At 36.3% G+C, this 17976-nt stretch overlaps 1 protein-coding gene across 5 annotated transcripts in view; it reads left to right on the top strand.

Moving 5' to 3' along the window:
• pard3bb (par-3 family cell polarity regulator beta b) overlaps positions 1–17300 on the top strand; it is a 171026-nt gene extending 153726 nt beyond the window's left edge. For all 5 annotated transcript variants that reach the window (XM_037975990.1, XM_017420739.3, XM_017420738.3 and 2 more), the window contains 3 exons: positions 12183–12392; positions 12683–12828; positions 12943–17300. In XM_037975990.1, coding sequence (XP_037831918.1) covers positions 12183–12392; positions 12683–12797 — 325 coding nt within the window. In that variant the 3' untranslated portion in view covers positions 12798–12828; positions 12943–17300. The remainder of the gene's footprint in view (positions 1–12182; positions 12393–12682; positions 12829–12942) is intronic.
• Positions 17301–17976: the final 676 nt, after the last annotated feature.

Here is a 17976-nt window from a genome sequence, read left to right as displayed (position 1 = left end):
TTGAGCCTCATGGCTCTGAAGGCTGCAGTGTACTGTACCGAACTTAGGACACATCTAGTAACTTACACTACCCTCCAAGGAAACAGTCCTGTAAGTTAGGATCATATAAAGGGATGATTTTACACTCTGCCCATCAGGTTTTAATTGATAGTAACATAGTCCAGATAAATACACATAATCTCTGCAGGGTCAATTGGGATGAGATTAAATGCAGCATAAACACATTGCTCATGCTCAAAAACCAAATGTGTATGGGTTTTTGGAAGGTTTTTTTGACAGGTGGAAAGTGGGCTCAAGTTTCTTTTTTTTCTGTTGAGGTCAGTGTCAAGTTTTGTTAACATATTTATAGAAACACAGTTATAGACTGTTTCCTCTGCTCCGCCTTTCTTGTTCTTCCTTTTATGAAATCATCTTGTTCCTGAAGTACCTTTCTTTTTCTGGTGTTCACTCTGTGCTGTTTTTAGGAGTTTTAGTCAAAGCTTTGATCTTGATGATAGTGTCTGAAATGCAGGGTTATAACCCATAATGTGTTGCAGAACCACCAGGTGGGCACGACAAGTGGCCATGATGTGATTTCTAATGTGTAGACCCTGGGGGTAGGGAGGAAACTTTTCTTTCAGGTCTCTGGCGGAAAATGTTTAACAGGATTTTAGGGAGTTCTAGAGATGATCTTATGTTAGGTGATACTCTATTTATGTGGAGTGAAGGTTTATATGGCTAGAAATGTACACATATAGTCTCTCTTGTGGCAAAATAATCCTTTTTATTATATTTATTGTTCATAGTTTCTTTGTTTGCACAGACAGTAGTGTAACTGAACTTTACAGCAGTTAATCATTAATATGTGGAGAATATTAATGCATTGTAATACACTGTTGTTTACTCGTGTCTAAACAAGAAGATAGACTGCACCTCAAACAATTCCACAGTTGCAGCTATGAAATGCTAACATCTGGCAACAGTCTAATGACCATCTGTTGTTTCTGAGCTGCACAAGAAAATATTCTAGTTTCAAAGTCAGATTAGATAGTAAGATAATTAAATGTGTTTGTTCAAGCATGTAAATCTTATTTTCTCCTTTACAATCAATTATGTATAACATTATGAACGTGTTTGCAATTTCAGCTCATATCTGATACTTTGATTAAAAAACTGAAAGCACCATAACTTCTAGTGGTGATTTATGAATCACGTAAAAACATATAGTAGCTCAATTTACTGCAACAAGCAGGGTTTGACATTATAAAGAATAAAGAGGGAGTTAATGAATAAGTATGTACATTTGTCTTTAATTTCTTTATTGCTTTTATTTTTAATTTTTATTTATTTAACATTTTTATTCCCTTTTAACTTTCAGTGATGAGTTAAATGTGTAATTCTAAATATAACTTCTTGACAATACGCAAGTTATTGGTTTTTTTTTATCTGTTCCTGACAATGTGCCTAGAATACCTGTTTTATGTTTGTTTTTGTTTCACAATCTCCCGTTTTACAGTTCTTATAAAGACAATCTTTAAACACTTCATGTTCAAAATTACTGGCTTTTGATTAATCTAGTTTAAACAAAAAAATCTTAAACAGAAGTATTTTTCTCATAAAAATAATGTATAACATAAGATAGGTAATATTTTGGTAAAGCAAAAAACTGTAACAATAATATTTCAGTTACATCCACCTATAAGTTGATGCATCTTCAGACAAAACAGTGAACGCCAAGTTGCTTCAAATAAGAGCTCCTTGCTGTTATGTGCCTGCAAAACTAGAGATTAATCAGTATATTACAAATGATGTATGCAGCTTTTCAGTCGTGAGGTCGCCCAGCCCTCAAAGATATTTTTTACTAAAAATGGAAACAGGTTTACTAAATGAATATCATCTTTTATGAAAGAGACCATGGTATTACTACAGATGGATCACTGTACAAATGTTTGCAGGGAATTTACATGTTTCCACATAAAAAATCAACAAAGAAATCTCAATATTGGAGTCTGGAGAAGTGTGAAATTTCGAAGTGGAAAATGTTTAGGAACCCTGCTGTTTTGTTTGTTGCATTCAGTCATCGAACTCAACATTTTCACATAAGGAGTTTAAAAAACATGGATTCTAAAATTAAGTGCATATTCAGAATTTTTTTTTTTGCTTCCTGAAAGAGAGTGGGCTTTTCATCTTAGGGCAAAACGATCAGTGCAAAGGAGGAAACAATTGCATTGATTTGAGCTTAAGCTCTGAAAGACAAACATTGATAAAAACAAAGCATGTTTTCTAGTTTTTGGTCCATCGACTCATCTTCCATTTGACTTGTTGATCAGTATGAGCTGCCTGCAGTAAATCGTCAGCCTCCGTCTTTTTGGCTCTAGCTTCGCTGCTCAGTTTCCAAATGGCATGGCCGTATTATGATGGGATGTGAAACGCCACTCCAAATCCCCATTGTTCTGCCCTCTCTGTGTTTCCGAGGCAACAGTCTCCTACCATCTGGACAGCCCTCATCCCTCAGTTCCTCTTATTTTCCTCTAATGGGTTTCTCCTCTGTCCTGCTCATGTCTCACTTTCCATTTTTTTTAAGGAAGTTTCTTTTTTTTTCTTACGACTGACATTTATTTCTTTTACTTTTCTGTGCTCTGACTTGAGCTTCCTCTTTCATGTTGCTGCTGCTTTTTATCATACTTTTAGCTTTACTATATTAATATACTTTTTTTTTCATCTCCTCCATTCTCGTCTTCTCATTCTCACAATGCATCATTTTTCTTAACACTTCACTTTTTTTGTTTGTTTGTTTTTGTTTTTTTTATCATGTATAGTTTGAATTATGCACACTCACATATATTGTCATACCCAGTATATTTCTAACTCTGTGTGCATAAACACTTGCGTACACAAGGGAATGTAATCATGTTGGTTTCCTTCACTAGTAAGTAATTCATGCATGATATACTGCAGGATTAATTATACTTGACAAAGCTTTATTGACAAAGACAGATAGGAGCCTCAGAAAGGTGTTTCGTTTCATTGAAATGTGAACACGTAAGTAGTCAGGCGTCTGTGTGTGTGTCTGTACACATGTGTTGCTCTAAAGTATTGCCCATTATTCTCAGCAGATGCTGACCTTCAGCGTGCACACACTCTTGAGGGCAACACTTGCCTTTTTGTTTTCCTTTTTTCTCCTCTCATCAAGTACCCCTCCCCGTTTTTTACTTTTCTTCCTCTCTGTTCACATTCTTTACCCTTTTATTCATCCTTGTCCTGTTCATCTTCTTTTCATATCGGCTTCACTAAATGTTCATGCGAGAAGTAAAATATCTCTCTTACATGGGGAGATAATTGCCTTTTCTTCAGTTTTCAAATCAATTTTTTTTTCTTAAGTTGTTTTACTCATCATAGGCTTCAAATCACTTACCTAATTATTAATTCTTTAGTTGAATATTCTAAACTTTTTGACATTTTTATATCTTCGATCATCTAGTCTTAGGGTAAATTTTATTTTGTCTCGTCCCTGTAATTCTAGATTATACAAAGGGGGTTTTTAGAGGGGTTTGTTCCCAATGTATTGAGATAAATTGAACTGAATCAGTCTGCATATGTTTGAATTTGAATGAAATCTGATTCTTTTTTGTCTGGTGCCCTGAGATGCCTTTTGTTGCCATTTGGCACTACTTAAACTAAAGGTCATCATTGGACTGTGACTAGTTAACAGCCAACTTCATGAGAGAGTCTCCTGTAACTAAACATTTGCAAATATTCTCACAATTTTGAGTTGCCAACTAGTCTCCAACAATCGCAGCTCAGTCAGATACCGCCTTAAATGAACCTGATTTGAAAATGCTCCTTTATGAAATTGGACACACCTTCAAGAAACCGGCATGTTTTGTGTCATTACAATGACCCTTACAGAACACAGAATTAGGAGGCATGTCAAGAAAGAAAAGTTTTAATCTTCATTTGAGCCAACAGATTTGTCCCCGGTAAAAGAATGTTGAGTGTTTATTTTATGAGCAGTCTTAAGTCTTCATTTAGGCTCCCTTACAGCTTCACCTAAATGTGTTCAGTATTCCGTATTCAGTATGTGTTTTCATATTCGTATAAGAAATGAATACAGAATGGCTTAAAACATGTTGATTTATCTTTGCCACTTTGTTGTGCTTTTTTTTTTACCTATTCACAGAGACAAATTAGCACAAACACAAGGCTTTTTCCCCACAGGACTTACAGAACAGACAGCCAGCAGATTGTGAGGAGATATTTGTTATTTTTGAGAAAAATTGTGTTTAGTTATAATAAATGGGATCATTTAAAAAAAAATAAAAAAGTAGCAGGGTATTTCTACATTAGCTTCCCAACTAAGCTTTAAAAAAAACAACCCTAACCCATAGCAGCAACATCCAAAAAAGTAAATCCTTATGGCTCCACTGAAGTTTCATAATTGTCAGTGACCCAGACATTAATAAAATTGTTCTTAGTTTTAGCTAATGGTCTTGAACATTTGAATGCTTTATCTATAGTTTTGGTATACCCACTAATCCTGGTGGATAATAGCCTTGCTTAGCCTTTAACCCCATCTTTTAGGCATTTGGTGAGAACTGATGGAGTGTCTTGTGACTTAAAGAGGTCAAAAGTCACGGGAGGTTCAGGAATTACTCAGAGAAACACATTCACCAACGCAAACTATGCTGACAGCTGAACTAACAAAATACCATCTTTGACAAACAAATACACTCAGACACAGAGTGTAACCACTTAACCATAAGTAGAAAAACAGCTCGGTACCTTATCAGGTCTTCTCAGGTGTCATTCATAGGGACTTGGCTCTGCTCTGGTAAATGTTTGTGTTTGCTTTTTTCACTTCCCACAGTTAAAACTCTTCCAGAGTCCAACTACTGTACTTGTACAATATTCTCACAGAGCAGATAAGTGTTACTTAATCAAACAAAAAGGACTGTTAGTCATTTAAAGTCTATCTTCTCTGCTTCAATAACATGTATTGTTCTGCACCGACATCATTCATGGCACAAGCTGCTGCTGCATCCTTGCATTGGCAATTTCATGCTATGGTTTGTTAATCATAATATTCTCTGCATGGTAAAATAATTCCATTTTGCATCACTTAGCAACAAACTGTAACTGCACATCATCATCACCTAGAATCTGTAGAGATTATGATATCCTTTATATTTCCAGCTGACCATGTTTAACATACAGTACAGTATATCTTGTATTATTGTGAAAGGACATAAAGCACATATTTCATTTCCCTATCTAGCGTTTACTGGCAGGAAAGTTTGACTTTTGGTATGTCTTTTAGACAACTAATCCATCCATCACATGTAGGAACTCCATGTGTTTGTGCCAATCAGAAGAGTCCTTAGACATTAGATTTTCCAGATGTGAGGTGTGTCGCTTCTTTTCCTTCAGGAAAAGTAGAAAACCAGGTGGCCAACTACTTTTACAGAGAGCTACACAACAAATTACAGGTTTCAAGAATTTTAAACTGATGGAACTTTATCCTTGTGGGTTTTTTTAAGATAATTTAACTGTAATTGTTAGAGTAATATTGATAATTTTGGATATATAAAAACACCAGTGAGATCCAAAATATTTGCCTAAGATTGTGTGTCCATCTAGAGTTAAGTACTGTTATGGTCCAAGAGTTTGTGTTTTTCTAGGTGTTAACTCCCACTTGACTGCACAAAGCAGAATAAGTTGTCTCTTTAGGGGTCATTTCTATCAGATACATCAGAAATCATCACAGGATAATGGCTGCAAAAAAGGAGAAGTCCTTAAAGAAGAAACAAAACATCATCTGTCCTCACTGGAATAATAAAACAAAACCCTGCCTTGGAAAAGAAAAACATTAAATGGGCATGTAGTCTAATGTTGGGTGTTGGATATGGTAATTTCCTGGTGACTTATACGATAATGCCTCACTGTTTGTCATGGTTTTGGGGGTTTGTGTAGATCATTTCTTGTGCCACAGTACTGCTGTTTTTCTCTTTTTTGTTGTTGTTTTTTATTTGTTCCCTAGTTTGTTTCTGTCAGTCCTGTTTGTTAATCATCACACCTGCCTTGTGTTAATGACCCAGTCAGTATCTTTACTGCACTTCCAGGTTTTCAGTTTTGTCAGATCTGTGTCATTTTTCTTTGTTTTCCTGTTCATCCAGTTTTGTGTCCGGCTTCAGTTGATTCAAGTTTGAAATAAATTTAATCAGTGGACCTTTTGTTTCTGCAGGGATATTGGTTTGGTTTGGTTTTGTTAGGTCAGACATCCTGCTTGTTTTTTAGTCCTGCATTTATATCTTTTTTTTCCCTACTATTGACTGTGGCACTGTTGCTTTTTGTTTGTTTAAAATAATTTATACATTTTAAAGCCAGTATATGTGCATATACACATCCAATTGCACTTATTAAGCCCAGTAAATTTGATATTTTTTCTGCCTTTATCGTCACAATGATAATGCAAACTTAAATGTTTACGTTTGTATCCCAGGTTTCCCTGCACATAGGACTTAATCATCCCGCCAGATATTGAAATTATAACAAAAGGAAAAATTACCACATGTTTTGTCAGAAGATGTTGGTAATTTAGCAATGATTGTCAATCACAAATTCCAACTTGGTGTCCATTCTGACCAAAAATTGTACTTGTTCCACCAACTTTACTTTAAAACTTAAAGTTTACTTAAGTTAATTAGTGCTACATTCTATAAATTTACTATTAGAAATGTTAGGCATTGAAGGAGGAGATTTATTTCATACCTTACATACACAAAGCCTGTTTTTTTAATACAATAATGATAAAAAACAGATGACTAACACAACGCATGCATCTCTTTATGGATCTGCTCTGTTTTAGTAACTTTGTACTTAAACTTATAAGTATGTCAGAGTATTTTCTTTCTACAATTAACTAAGTGACTTGAAGCATTTGTTTTTCTTCTCAAATAACTTACAATGTGTTATGTGATTTTTTTTTAAATACCAATAGTCTTCCAACATACATACATTACTGTCTTTTCCCACTCTTTTTTTTTTTGATAGATGATCAAATCTTTCACCAGCCTCATTATTTTCCACTTAAGCTTTTATTGCCTTATTGTTTGGACTTTTCATGTCTGTGATTAAAGTTTCATAATAAAGCATCTTATTAAGAAGATGAAGCAAAGTTAAAGTAAGTTTAACTTCTCAGTTTTCTCTAGAATGTCATTACAACAGCAGCTGTGAAACTATTGTAGCTATTAGTCTGTTTTATTACCAGAGTGCCACAGTGTTGTCACTTTAATTGACAAACAATCTGTCAACATTTGAATAAATTAAGACTTGTTGGTTTGTTTGTTTGTTTTAAGTTTGTAGTAGTTAGAAACTAGTTTAAAGTATGTATCAAGACAAGTTGTGGATTGCACTCTATACAAACTTGTAATGAAATAAGTGAATTATAGCCACATTAGATCATTTACACTTCTCGCCTTGCTTCACTTTCGTTCACATTAAAAATCACTCTTTACTTCTCCCTCTTTGTTTTTTTTTCCAGCTTCAAAAACCTCCCTCTTTTATTAATAACTTTTCCTCAGCTCATATTGAAGCCACTCTTTGTGCCTTATTGTTTGGTTATATTGACATAATCCATCTGCAGTGTTGCAGTCATTGACTCTCAGGGATTTTCAAATACGTCTCTGTTTTCTAAAGGTGTTTTGTGTTGCCCTGAGATAGGCAGGAGTGATAAATGGCTGTGTGTATGTGTGTGTAACAGCTGTATGCAGTCCTGTAGAAAACGTGACCAACTGTGTGTGTTTCTGAGGGAGAGGGGCAGGTGCACAGGACATAACGAGTCCTTGTTTCCTCTGAAATCCTTCAGAAATCTTTGAATACCATGGAATTAGAGCAGCTCACATTACTCTCAATTACTGTCAGACCTAAAGAGAAATTCCCCCAATTATCCTCTCAAATATCTGACCAGATTAAGGGGAGCACTATCTGTATAACAAGAGCAATAAGGAAGTCACCCCTCAACAGGTATCACATAGTTGAATTTAACTTCAAAATGAGTCCTCAATGGCTTTTCTGTCCTGCTTGGACTGTTTTCAGTTTGTATTTTTTGGTGTTTGATGACTCTCTCAATTATGTTAAACTACTTGTTGCATGTGCCAGGAAGCTGTTCTCAATCATTACATCTGTTTCTCTCATTCTGTCTTCCTTTCGCATGCACACATGTGTGCACGTACACCAACAGACCACCAGTCTCCTCGGGTCTAAACTCCACTCCAGCTGTGCTCCAATTTGCCTCCTCCAGAGAATATGGGGTTTGAGAGGGGGTGATTAGCAGCTCGTACTGAACTGAAACAGTGTGTAAGAATGTGTGTGTGTTTGTGTGTGTATATTTTGTAAACTGTTATCTCTATCTGTGTGTCTACTTAAGTATTTTAGGTTTCATTTGCTTGTGTGTATGCGTGTGTGAGTGTGTGTGTGGGGGACTTTTCTGGATTCCATCCACATTACTCCATAATCCCCAGCTGCTGTGCAGTGCCGACTGTGTTCCTGGAGGAAGAATTTCAAACTTGCCACCGGATTTACAGTGGATTCTCTAAAGATTACCACTGGATTTCCACACCATTCCCAGTATGGAAACTTTCATAACATATCAAGGCTGTAGTGATTGTTTTTATTTTCAAGTTGCCAAATGTTTTTTGTTTTTGTTTCTTTGGGATCAGTCTTTCAGTCTTTAAAATGCAAATAAACAATGAGCCTACAACATTTAAAACAGGAATTGTGTTTACAGTTCCCAAGTTATAAGAATTCAATTTTATTCTGAGTTTCTTTACCCAATACTTGCAAATCCAAATTCAATCAGTTCAAGGTATTTTCAACAAATTCACCATTCCTGCAAGATGTTTTCTGTTTTGAATTCCAGTTATTTAATTGATGAACCATTTTACACATGCTCCATATGCCTTAAACTTTGTACACATAGTAGTTTCTAAATGCAAGAACACAAGTACCCCTGTCAGACTGACCTAACTCAATCATCTTCAAATGTCCTGAATTTTTGTATAAAAATATCTTTAGAATACCAGCACACAATAGGGGATGTTTGGAGATAGGTTGTCAGTCCATTCTTTCAAATGCTGAAAGATAAAAACAAAATTTTATACTTCTGTTTCATGCAGCTGGTTTCATACAAGTATCTGGGAGTCTTGTTCACAGGAAATGATAGGATGGCTTGGGAGATTGAACAAAAAACCAGTAACTTGCTCCATTACTGGTTGTTGCTCCGGTCTGTCATGGTGAATAACAATCTGAGACGAAAGGCAAAGCTCTCAATTTACTGGTTTGTTTATGTTCCAACCCTCACCTGTAGTCATGAAGTGTGGATTATGACGAGAAGAATGAGATCCCAGATAAAAGTGGCTGAACTGAGCTTCTCTCATAAGTTGGACTCAACCTTGGGGATAATGTAAGGAGCTCCTTCATCAAGGGACAGCTCGAAATAGAGCCGCTGCTCCTCCACATCAAAAGGGTCAATTAAGGTGGTTTGGGCATCAGATTAGAATACCTACAGGGCACCTCCCTTTGGAGGTTTCTCAAAGATGTCCCACTGGGAAAAGACCAAGGGCAAACCCAGAACTCAGTGGAGGGATTATGTATCCTTTCTGGCCTGGGAACTTCTTGAGTTCTCGTAGGAGGGGCTGGAGAGTGTTGCTGGGTACAGGGATGTCTGGGTTTCCCTCCTAAACCTGTTTCCTCCACAACCTGACCATGGATAAGGTGAAGATGGTGAATAGAAGGATGGATGGGCAGGTAAGAGGGTAGATGGGTGGATGATGATGATATGATTATTTACTAAAAAAATATTTGAGATTATCTCAAATTATTGTAATTTTACAGTTGTTGAGAATGACAGTTATTGGCACAAAAACATCACCATACAATAACAAATGCAGAGCTTTATACCTAAAAGTATTTCAAGTCTCACAAGAAATAAAACCTAACAAGTAGAAGACAGATAATATAAGAAAATTTGTTTGGAAAATGCTTTGAAGACCTAAAAATGTGTTCTAGTGCAAGCAGGTAATAGATGATGTCAGGCTGTAGTTCACTCTTGTTGGTAATGATTCAATCATATGTAAATCTGTGGGATTATGTTTTGGTTTTGTTGGTTTTTTTCATCCTGCTGCATGCAACTCATGTTGGCTTCACTTCTCTTACTTTCTTTTTACCCTTGCTTTTCATTGCCCTCTACTTTCCCTTTTCTTTTCTTCTTCTGCCCCCTCTTATCTCTGTCTCTCCTGCCCTCTTTACCTCCCTTTCACTTCTCAACTGCTCTTATCTCTGCTTTAGTGACATTATCATGGCCAGGGGCCAAAAGCTAAATGACAGACGGACTGACCGATAGAAGCACAGGTACACAAGTCTCACAGCTCTGCAGACTGACTGCCAGGCAGGCTTGTCATCGTAAAAGATCTAAAAACAGCAGACACGCTGACATGTTGGTTGGCTTTACAGCAGAAGAGCAGACGAAATGGCAGCAGATTTTAAAAACAAGACATTTGAGATATTTAGCTGATACAATTACACTAAATGACTTGCAATAGGTAGAGCAGAATAAGCCACAAAACAGAAGGCAGATGACAGATAGGTTGATAGATTTGTTGATATATAATAGCAGAAATGTAAGATGTGTATGGTCATCGACAAATAAGTTTGCTGACAGTGTATGTGGAGCCAGGAGAGACAGAAGAAGAAATCTCAAACATGATTGACATGTAGTTAGACACTTTCCCCTGCTGACCACCCAGATTGACACATGCAAGCGTCAGCATGGAGACCACCAATGCTCTTGCTGTGCTGTGCAAGTATTTATGTACAAATCTGTTCCGTTTAGTCTGTTTCATGCTCAGATTAACATTATCTCCAGGCAGCAGCCAACAGGTCAGCTTTGTGGTTGGTTAGAGGCCGTGGAGCCTCACCCACTTTCTCATCCAAACCAGTGATGTCATTTTGAAAGTAATACAGAGCAACATGATTCTGCTGCACATGCATTTAGCTCAAGTGCATGCCCTGGTATCCAGAATTTAGAGACATATTAAGGTAATATTTGAACAAAAACGGGAATTTTTAAAACAAATTTATTCTTACTTTAAAAAAAGCAAAGTATATATTTAAATGAGAGAAAATGGAATTGAGATTGATGAGCAGATTAAGAGAGAATGAGACAAATAAAGAGACAGAAGGGCTGAGAGATAAAATCTAATACCTCGTAATGTTTGCTATGTGGACGACACATGTTTGTGGACTTGCTTTCCACAGGGCTCAAGACATCGATATCTACTAACAGGTCTAGACTGGTTTACCACAGCTGTGTGTGTTGGCTTGCGTTAACTGAGCTTCAACCCACTTAAAACTGTCACATGTCACTTACATTCTGTTGCTATGTGATCTTTGGCTGGGATGAGCTTTTGGGTGGTCTGTGTGCCTCCACCCCCCACCCCCACCCGTCTCTCTGCCACTCGCCTCTTCAGTCCATAACAGACCATCTCCAGCAGCTTTTCATGAATATTTCAGCAGATTGGCAACAAGTGTACTACTACCATTTGCTGGTTGTTCCTTGATAAAATTCATGAAAAGAACATTGCAAGACAAACAAAAAACAGCAAACGTGTTGTTTGTGGTGCCAGCAGTAGGTTGATTATTCGTTTTATTGTGAGTGATTTCAGGCAGAGCTGGAGGCTCAAGTTGTGTCTGTGCTGTGGAGTCATGCAGGTCAATCATGTTTATTTCTCTGATTGCCTTTTATAACATTGTCATTTTTATTGTTCATGTGTTTATTTTTCTTTTTTTTTAAGCTTGAGTATGTGAAAATCATAACAAATGAGTACAGCTCTTTCTCCATAAACCATAATGTTGATATTACCATAGTCTGCCCAAAGAATTTGGTAAACAGTGAACACTGATTCAACATTGGTTGGGGAAAAAATATGTTTTACACTAAAAATAAAAATCTGGGAGTTCAGCCAAGAGTGGCTTTTCTCAGAAAACAACTTTTTTTTTTTTTTTAACCATGCAGCTGTTCACTCACATTACTGAAAAAGATGATCCAACTGACACTCATGTTAATGTTTTTACACACAATAAAATCATAGTAGTTTTCATTTTTACTTCTTATCTTTGTTTGAAAAGTGTGTAACTCTGTTTTCTAGACGAGGTCCAATGGATCCAACTGACTATCCAATGCAGCCATGGTCAGGTCATTATCCCGGCCCTCCCCAGCCCCAACAGGGATACCCTCAGTCCCAGAATTACTCCAATTGCCAGTCTGGTCCATCTTATTCCGGCTACCTGCCTGGCCAGCCATACCCACGATCAGGAGACCCCCGAGGGATTGAACCTGGCTACTACCCCCACCCTAGGTAAAGTAAAGAAACTGTTTATATACTGTTTTATACAATTCTACATAATCTGTAAATAGAAAACATTTTTCCACGGCTGCAGTCCTGTCCTAAACTTGTGGCATTATTATTCCTGATCCTATAAACACAATGGTTCCCAAACTTATCAGGTTCTGACCCGCAAAGTAACACGAGCAGTGACTTTAAAGACCCCTCACTTGTTTCATTACCCACAGTGGGGTCCTTTGTAAATGTGACACAGTAAATTTTGTTTTTTCTTTGTTTTACCAAATCTTGTTTTCTGCTCTTAGCTCCCAGCAGAGAGGGCCGTTACGGCAGGATGTGCCACCATCTCCTACTCCTCCAATCCGTGCGCCGCGTTACGATACCATGACACGTGGAACTGTGGGTGGAGGTTACAGGTAGGACAGGAAGTGGGGTTCAAGGACAATTCCAGGTAAATTCTAAAAAAAAAAAATCCTGTTTTCAAATTACTCCTGTCCTTCTGAAAATAATCCAGTAAACCAGTTTTGATAATTGTTAACCTGGGATCATGTTTAATGGGTTTCAGGCACCTGATGTATCCCAGTACAGACCAGTATGGTTATTCTGGACAATAAGAAGACAGCAGCTGTAAAACCAAACCAACTCCAGGCCAACAAATGCAGCTGTTTAGACAAGCCAGGTCCAGAGATTAAAACAAGCCGATTATTACCAGCTTCACATTGTGCAGCTCTTCTACAGGCAGAGAAATCCATGACATTTTTACGTCTGTGTTGTCTGATGCCCGTAATAATACAAACATACAAACACAACCATGATATGTGCCTAATGTTTAAGAGCTTTCAGATTCTTTTAACTTTTTTGACTCAAATCTGTTGTTTGTTACATTTTACTCTATTCTGAATATATATATATGTATTTTAGATACTATTACTACAAAATACTATTTTTAAATTAGGCATCCACTTGCAGACATATTATAGTTTTTCAGATGGTTTCCACTGATTGTTTTTCAACAAGACTAAAATTACATTGGCTATAAATACAGCATGTTGACATTATGTATGTTGTTAATTCAAAAAAAAAATTGATTTACATTTGTATAATAAAACTAAATTTAGTCTCTAAAGCCAGTATTTCACTGGGCTGCGACTGTTGGTGAACGGCATTTGTGAGGGAGTCTCTAACATGTCTTAAAACATTTGTGGTGGTTCTCAAGTTCGGCTTGTGAATAGCAGAGGCTCGCAATCTTGTTGCTTGAGTTTTGAACATGTTAAAAAAAATTATTTGGGGTACAATCTTGGTAGGTGTAGGCGTCAAAATATTGAGCACAGCCTAATAGTACAGTTTTACAATACCTGCACACAAAAATAGACCCTGATTTTTAAACACTGGCTACTCAAAAGACAGTCACACAGCTTACTGGTAGCAAGCCATTTACCTATTTTCTTGCAGTTATTTTTTTTCACAATTTAGAGTCACCATCTAGTCTCCAAAAGTCACAGTCCAGTGAGATACTACCTTAAGATTAAAACAGTTTAACAAACACATGACTTCCTGTGACTTCCTGGCTTTGATTGCCCGCTACACTCAGTAGGATAAAGATGATAAAAGAAAAGGAAATTGTCATGTGTTCTGAACTGTGTCAGTCCTGCAATAGCAACAAAAGTCAAAGTTACAACAATATTGTTCTTTATTTATTAATAATTGCTGCTTAATAAACAAAATCATCATGAACTTAACCAAAAAAAAGCACCACAAGACATGTTAAGCTTGGGCAATGTTAGTGTTGTATGAAATACGTAGCTCAATTTAAAAGTTTGTTATTTTCTTTTCCCCAAAAAGGGAGTACCTATATATCAATATATACAAGCATGCACAGATTTTGTCACTCATTCTTTGTTTTTTTACATCATATTTTAATCACAGTAAAGTGCTGTATGAAACCTTTGTATTGATATCTTTGATTAAAGCTGCAGCTTTTCATTTTTTATGTTTCTCTAAGGTGAGATGAGTTAAATCACATTTAGTACAAAATTAGATCAAATTCAAAGAGAAATTAAATGACTTAGTTTGGCTCTTTGTTAAATATATCATGCAAAAACAATAAATCGGTAAGAGCTAAATCTCAATTTGGCATTTGCATCAAAGTTAGGGGACATTAGCTGTAGTGGACATAAATGTTCTTTAAATAATTTAGTTTAATCTGTGCTTTGAATGTTTAATCTTAATCAGTGTTGTCAACCTGTGTAAACTGAGTCACCTCTCTTTGATTAGAATATTTTTATTTTTACTTTGTATCACTTGTTCTGTGTTTACAGTCAGTTGTTAAAATACAGGACAACGTCATTTAAAACATCTTTATATCAACCTGCAGACATTCAGAATTTGGATAAAGCTGCATCACAATCGTTTTGTGAGTACCGGTGTTTTACAAAGCAGCGATAGGGTTGATTTATGTGTGCGTATGTGTGTAATTTACATCATACACTGTAGTTTGAATGTAAACTGATAGTTTAGGCATCATTGTGTGCTGGAGTCCTGCTAAAACAGGAAGTGAGCTTCAGAGTGCTGCTCAACAGCGTGATTCAATTTAGCCACTTATTAAACGATCAGTTAAGTGTAACTAAGAGTTCGAGTCAATAGTTACATTTCTTTGTTTCAAACCACTACGTTCGGCAGTATTATTTTCAGTAGAGTTTGAATGTTTAACATGACATTTAAAGATGAAATAGATTGTGTCTAGGTTAGGGCTCCTTTACATTGGATGATGACCTGTAATATAAAAAACCAGCCAGAATGGCAAATCTTTTAGTCACATTTTGAGAACACAGTGGGCTTTTCCATATTGTCTAATAGGTTGTTAAGGTTTTGAGCATGCACAAAGTCTCCATAGCAAGGTTGCATTGGTTTATCATCATTGTGGCAGAATGTCTGGGTCCTGGTTAGAGAGTGGTGGCAGTAATGGTGGTGTATCCGTGACATGAGGCCCACACACACTGGCGTGATTTGGTCATTGGGATACTGGAGCAGGACTGGTCGTGCTGGCCTCATGCCTAGGCAACAACTTAGGGTTTGTAAAGGCGTGATCTGATCCTGCATCCTGATGTGATCTGAGAAAGCTGTGCCTAATTTAAACATGGTGCGATCCTGAGTGTATATGGTATTATTGTTGTAGGAACGTGCTGCTGTTTAGATCAATGTGAGTCAGAAAAAGAGCATCTCAGTGGAAAATGGTGAGTCCTAAGAGCATAGCAGCATTGTGATTGTCTTCACTCTGAAGGAGGTTCTGAAACTTTGCCTCGATCCAGCAACGTTCAAAAAGGTCATGGAGTGTGTAACAAGCTGAAGGGGTCCCTTATAAGTGAGGATGAAAAAATGCTGTGAATGTTGAGATAATTTGATTGTAAACGATAAGAAAAAAGAATGTATATTTTTTCTCTACCTAGATATGTTTTTCATGAGTTTTTATAGAATAAATGAAAATTAAAAAAAAAAAAAATCTTAGGTTGTCAGAAAGAAAGTAAGTCAAGAAAGAACGTGGTATTAGGATTTATGCAAATGGAAACCAGTAAAGGAAATAGAAGTAATGAGGGTGAAAGAAAACAAAAAGAAAGAAAGGAAGGTTTGGAAAGAAGAATAGAGATGTGAATAAAATAATACATTTATGGAAACAGGTGATAGAAAAATAGAAACAAAGTGCAGGAACAACAGTGACTTTATGTTTAAAATGATTTCAAGGTTATTTAAAAATAATAAAAATAAAAAACATAGAAATGGTGTGCAGTAGAAGGGGAATTAAAAGAGTGAGCCTGTGATGACTGAATGTAAAGATTGTTCATGCTGTTACCACTTTTTTTTAGCAAGAGTCTGAAAGTTATGCTTCCAGATCAAATTGTCAATTTATTAAGTAGTAATTTTTAGCTTTTGACCTGGTGCATAACTCACTTATTTGACACCAAAATAATTCATGTGTTTGGATCATTTATTTTTGTGATTAGTTTTGGTCTTATACCAGCGGCTTGTCTTTACCTTAACAGCAAATGGTGAGTTGTAATCAAATTAAGTTTACCTCCCCTTGTTATAGAAGCAAGAAAAGATCTTTCTGTAGGTGAATCTGCTCATTTCTAGGCTTCACTCAGACTGAGCGAGGTTGAATCATGTGAATAATTTTAGTTTATTTGTTTAAAAAGTGTGTAACTCTCCTTTAAGACAGAATGGTCCGAAAACAAATGGTGATGGTTTCATCAGCTGTTTATCAAAGTGCCTGATGAAGCTTTTCAAGCTTCAGATGTGACATGAAAAGTGTTTTTGTTACTCTTTTTATACTAGTCCACATTTCAAATGTATGTAACTTTTCACATTTATTTTTGTCTCTTTATAATGGAAGGTGATGATGATGGGTTTGAACAGAACCTCTGGTTGTTTGTTTCATTGTACCGTGATGAGCTGCATAGTTTGTTTGGTTTTTTTTAATACAAATTCAATTTATGTTGTCCTGCAGTTTACACCAAAAAAAAAAAAATTACCTGTGCAGCATATTCTTTTGAGTTTTTAACTTTGATTATAAACTCAACCAAAAAAGGAGAGTAAGATTTAGTGTAGCACGGTAAACCTAACAAACATCCTGTTTGGCTCTTAGAAATACAAGTTGCACAAGTTGAAGGTACTCACTAGTTTTTTTGTGAAGTGTTCTGGTACTCCTGGTTCTTCCTTTACAAAGACCGGGGAATGAAGGAACCAACTAAACAACCTCACTGTCTTAGAAGTATAACAGTTTGTTTGTTTTTTTTCACTGTTTTTATCTAAAATTGCAAAAGAGCAAATCTCATTCTATAAATGCTGTAACAACTCTGTTATTGTTTTCCAGTATTTTATATTTATGTGTATATCATCTTTTACTGCATTAAAATGTTCTTTATTAAACACTTGTGTCTTAAGATGTCATCCTTTAAGAGACAAATGTTGAACATTTGCTCCTTAAGTTAGAATGCATGCCCAGCACATCTGCTGAAGTTAATTTAATCTGAGTCAGGAGAAATTATTTCCCTCGTGTCCCTACAAGGTGAGTCATTAACATTGCCAACCCAATTTAGTCCATCATTTAAGCTGCTGATAAATAGTACCTTTGTGATAAGAGATAGATGTTAGGCTCAAATTAACAGAAGACTAATTATCAATTAGAAAAAGAAGATGATGAACTCTGATTGTCGCAGAAAGTTTTCCTAATTTTCCTAGCATAATGCCGTCTTACTACTAGGTCATCATCTTTGCCTTAATAAGCATTTAGTCACAGTGAGTGGCTTAAGGTGCTGTCTTATTTGTCAGACACTTTAGCTACTTGGCTGGAACTGCAATCAGAGGTAGAAGTAATGAGACACAAGCCGAAGAAATGTTTTATCAGCCAAGCCTTAATTAGCATATCCCACACCTCCTGGCCAATGGGGAGATGGAGAGGAAGTAATTAAATTCTCTTGGGTCACTGCCACGGTTCGATATGGATTTACAAAGTGTTTCTTCTTATATGTGTGTGCTCAACATTCTTATTCTTATTATAATGTCTTGTTAATTATGAAGCACCTTTGTATTTCTCTCACTGTTC

The sequence above is a fragment of the Kryptolebias marmoratus genome, linkage group LG6 (assembly GCF_001649575.2).
Source record: "Kryptolebias marmoratus isolate JLee-2015 linkage group LG6, ASM164957v2, whole genome shotgun sequence".
In the NCBI taxonomy this organism is placed as follows: Eukaryota; Metazoa; Chordata; class Actinopteri; order Cyprinodontiformes; family Rivulidae; genus Kryptolebias; species Kryptolebias marmoratus.
This window is presented reverse-complemented; position numbering and strand designations above follow the sequence as displayed.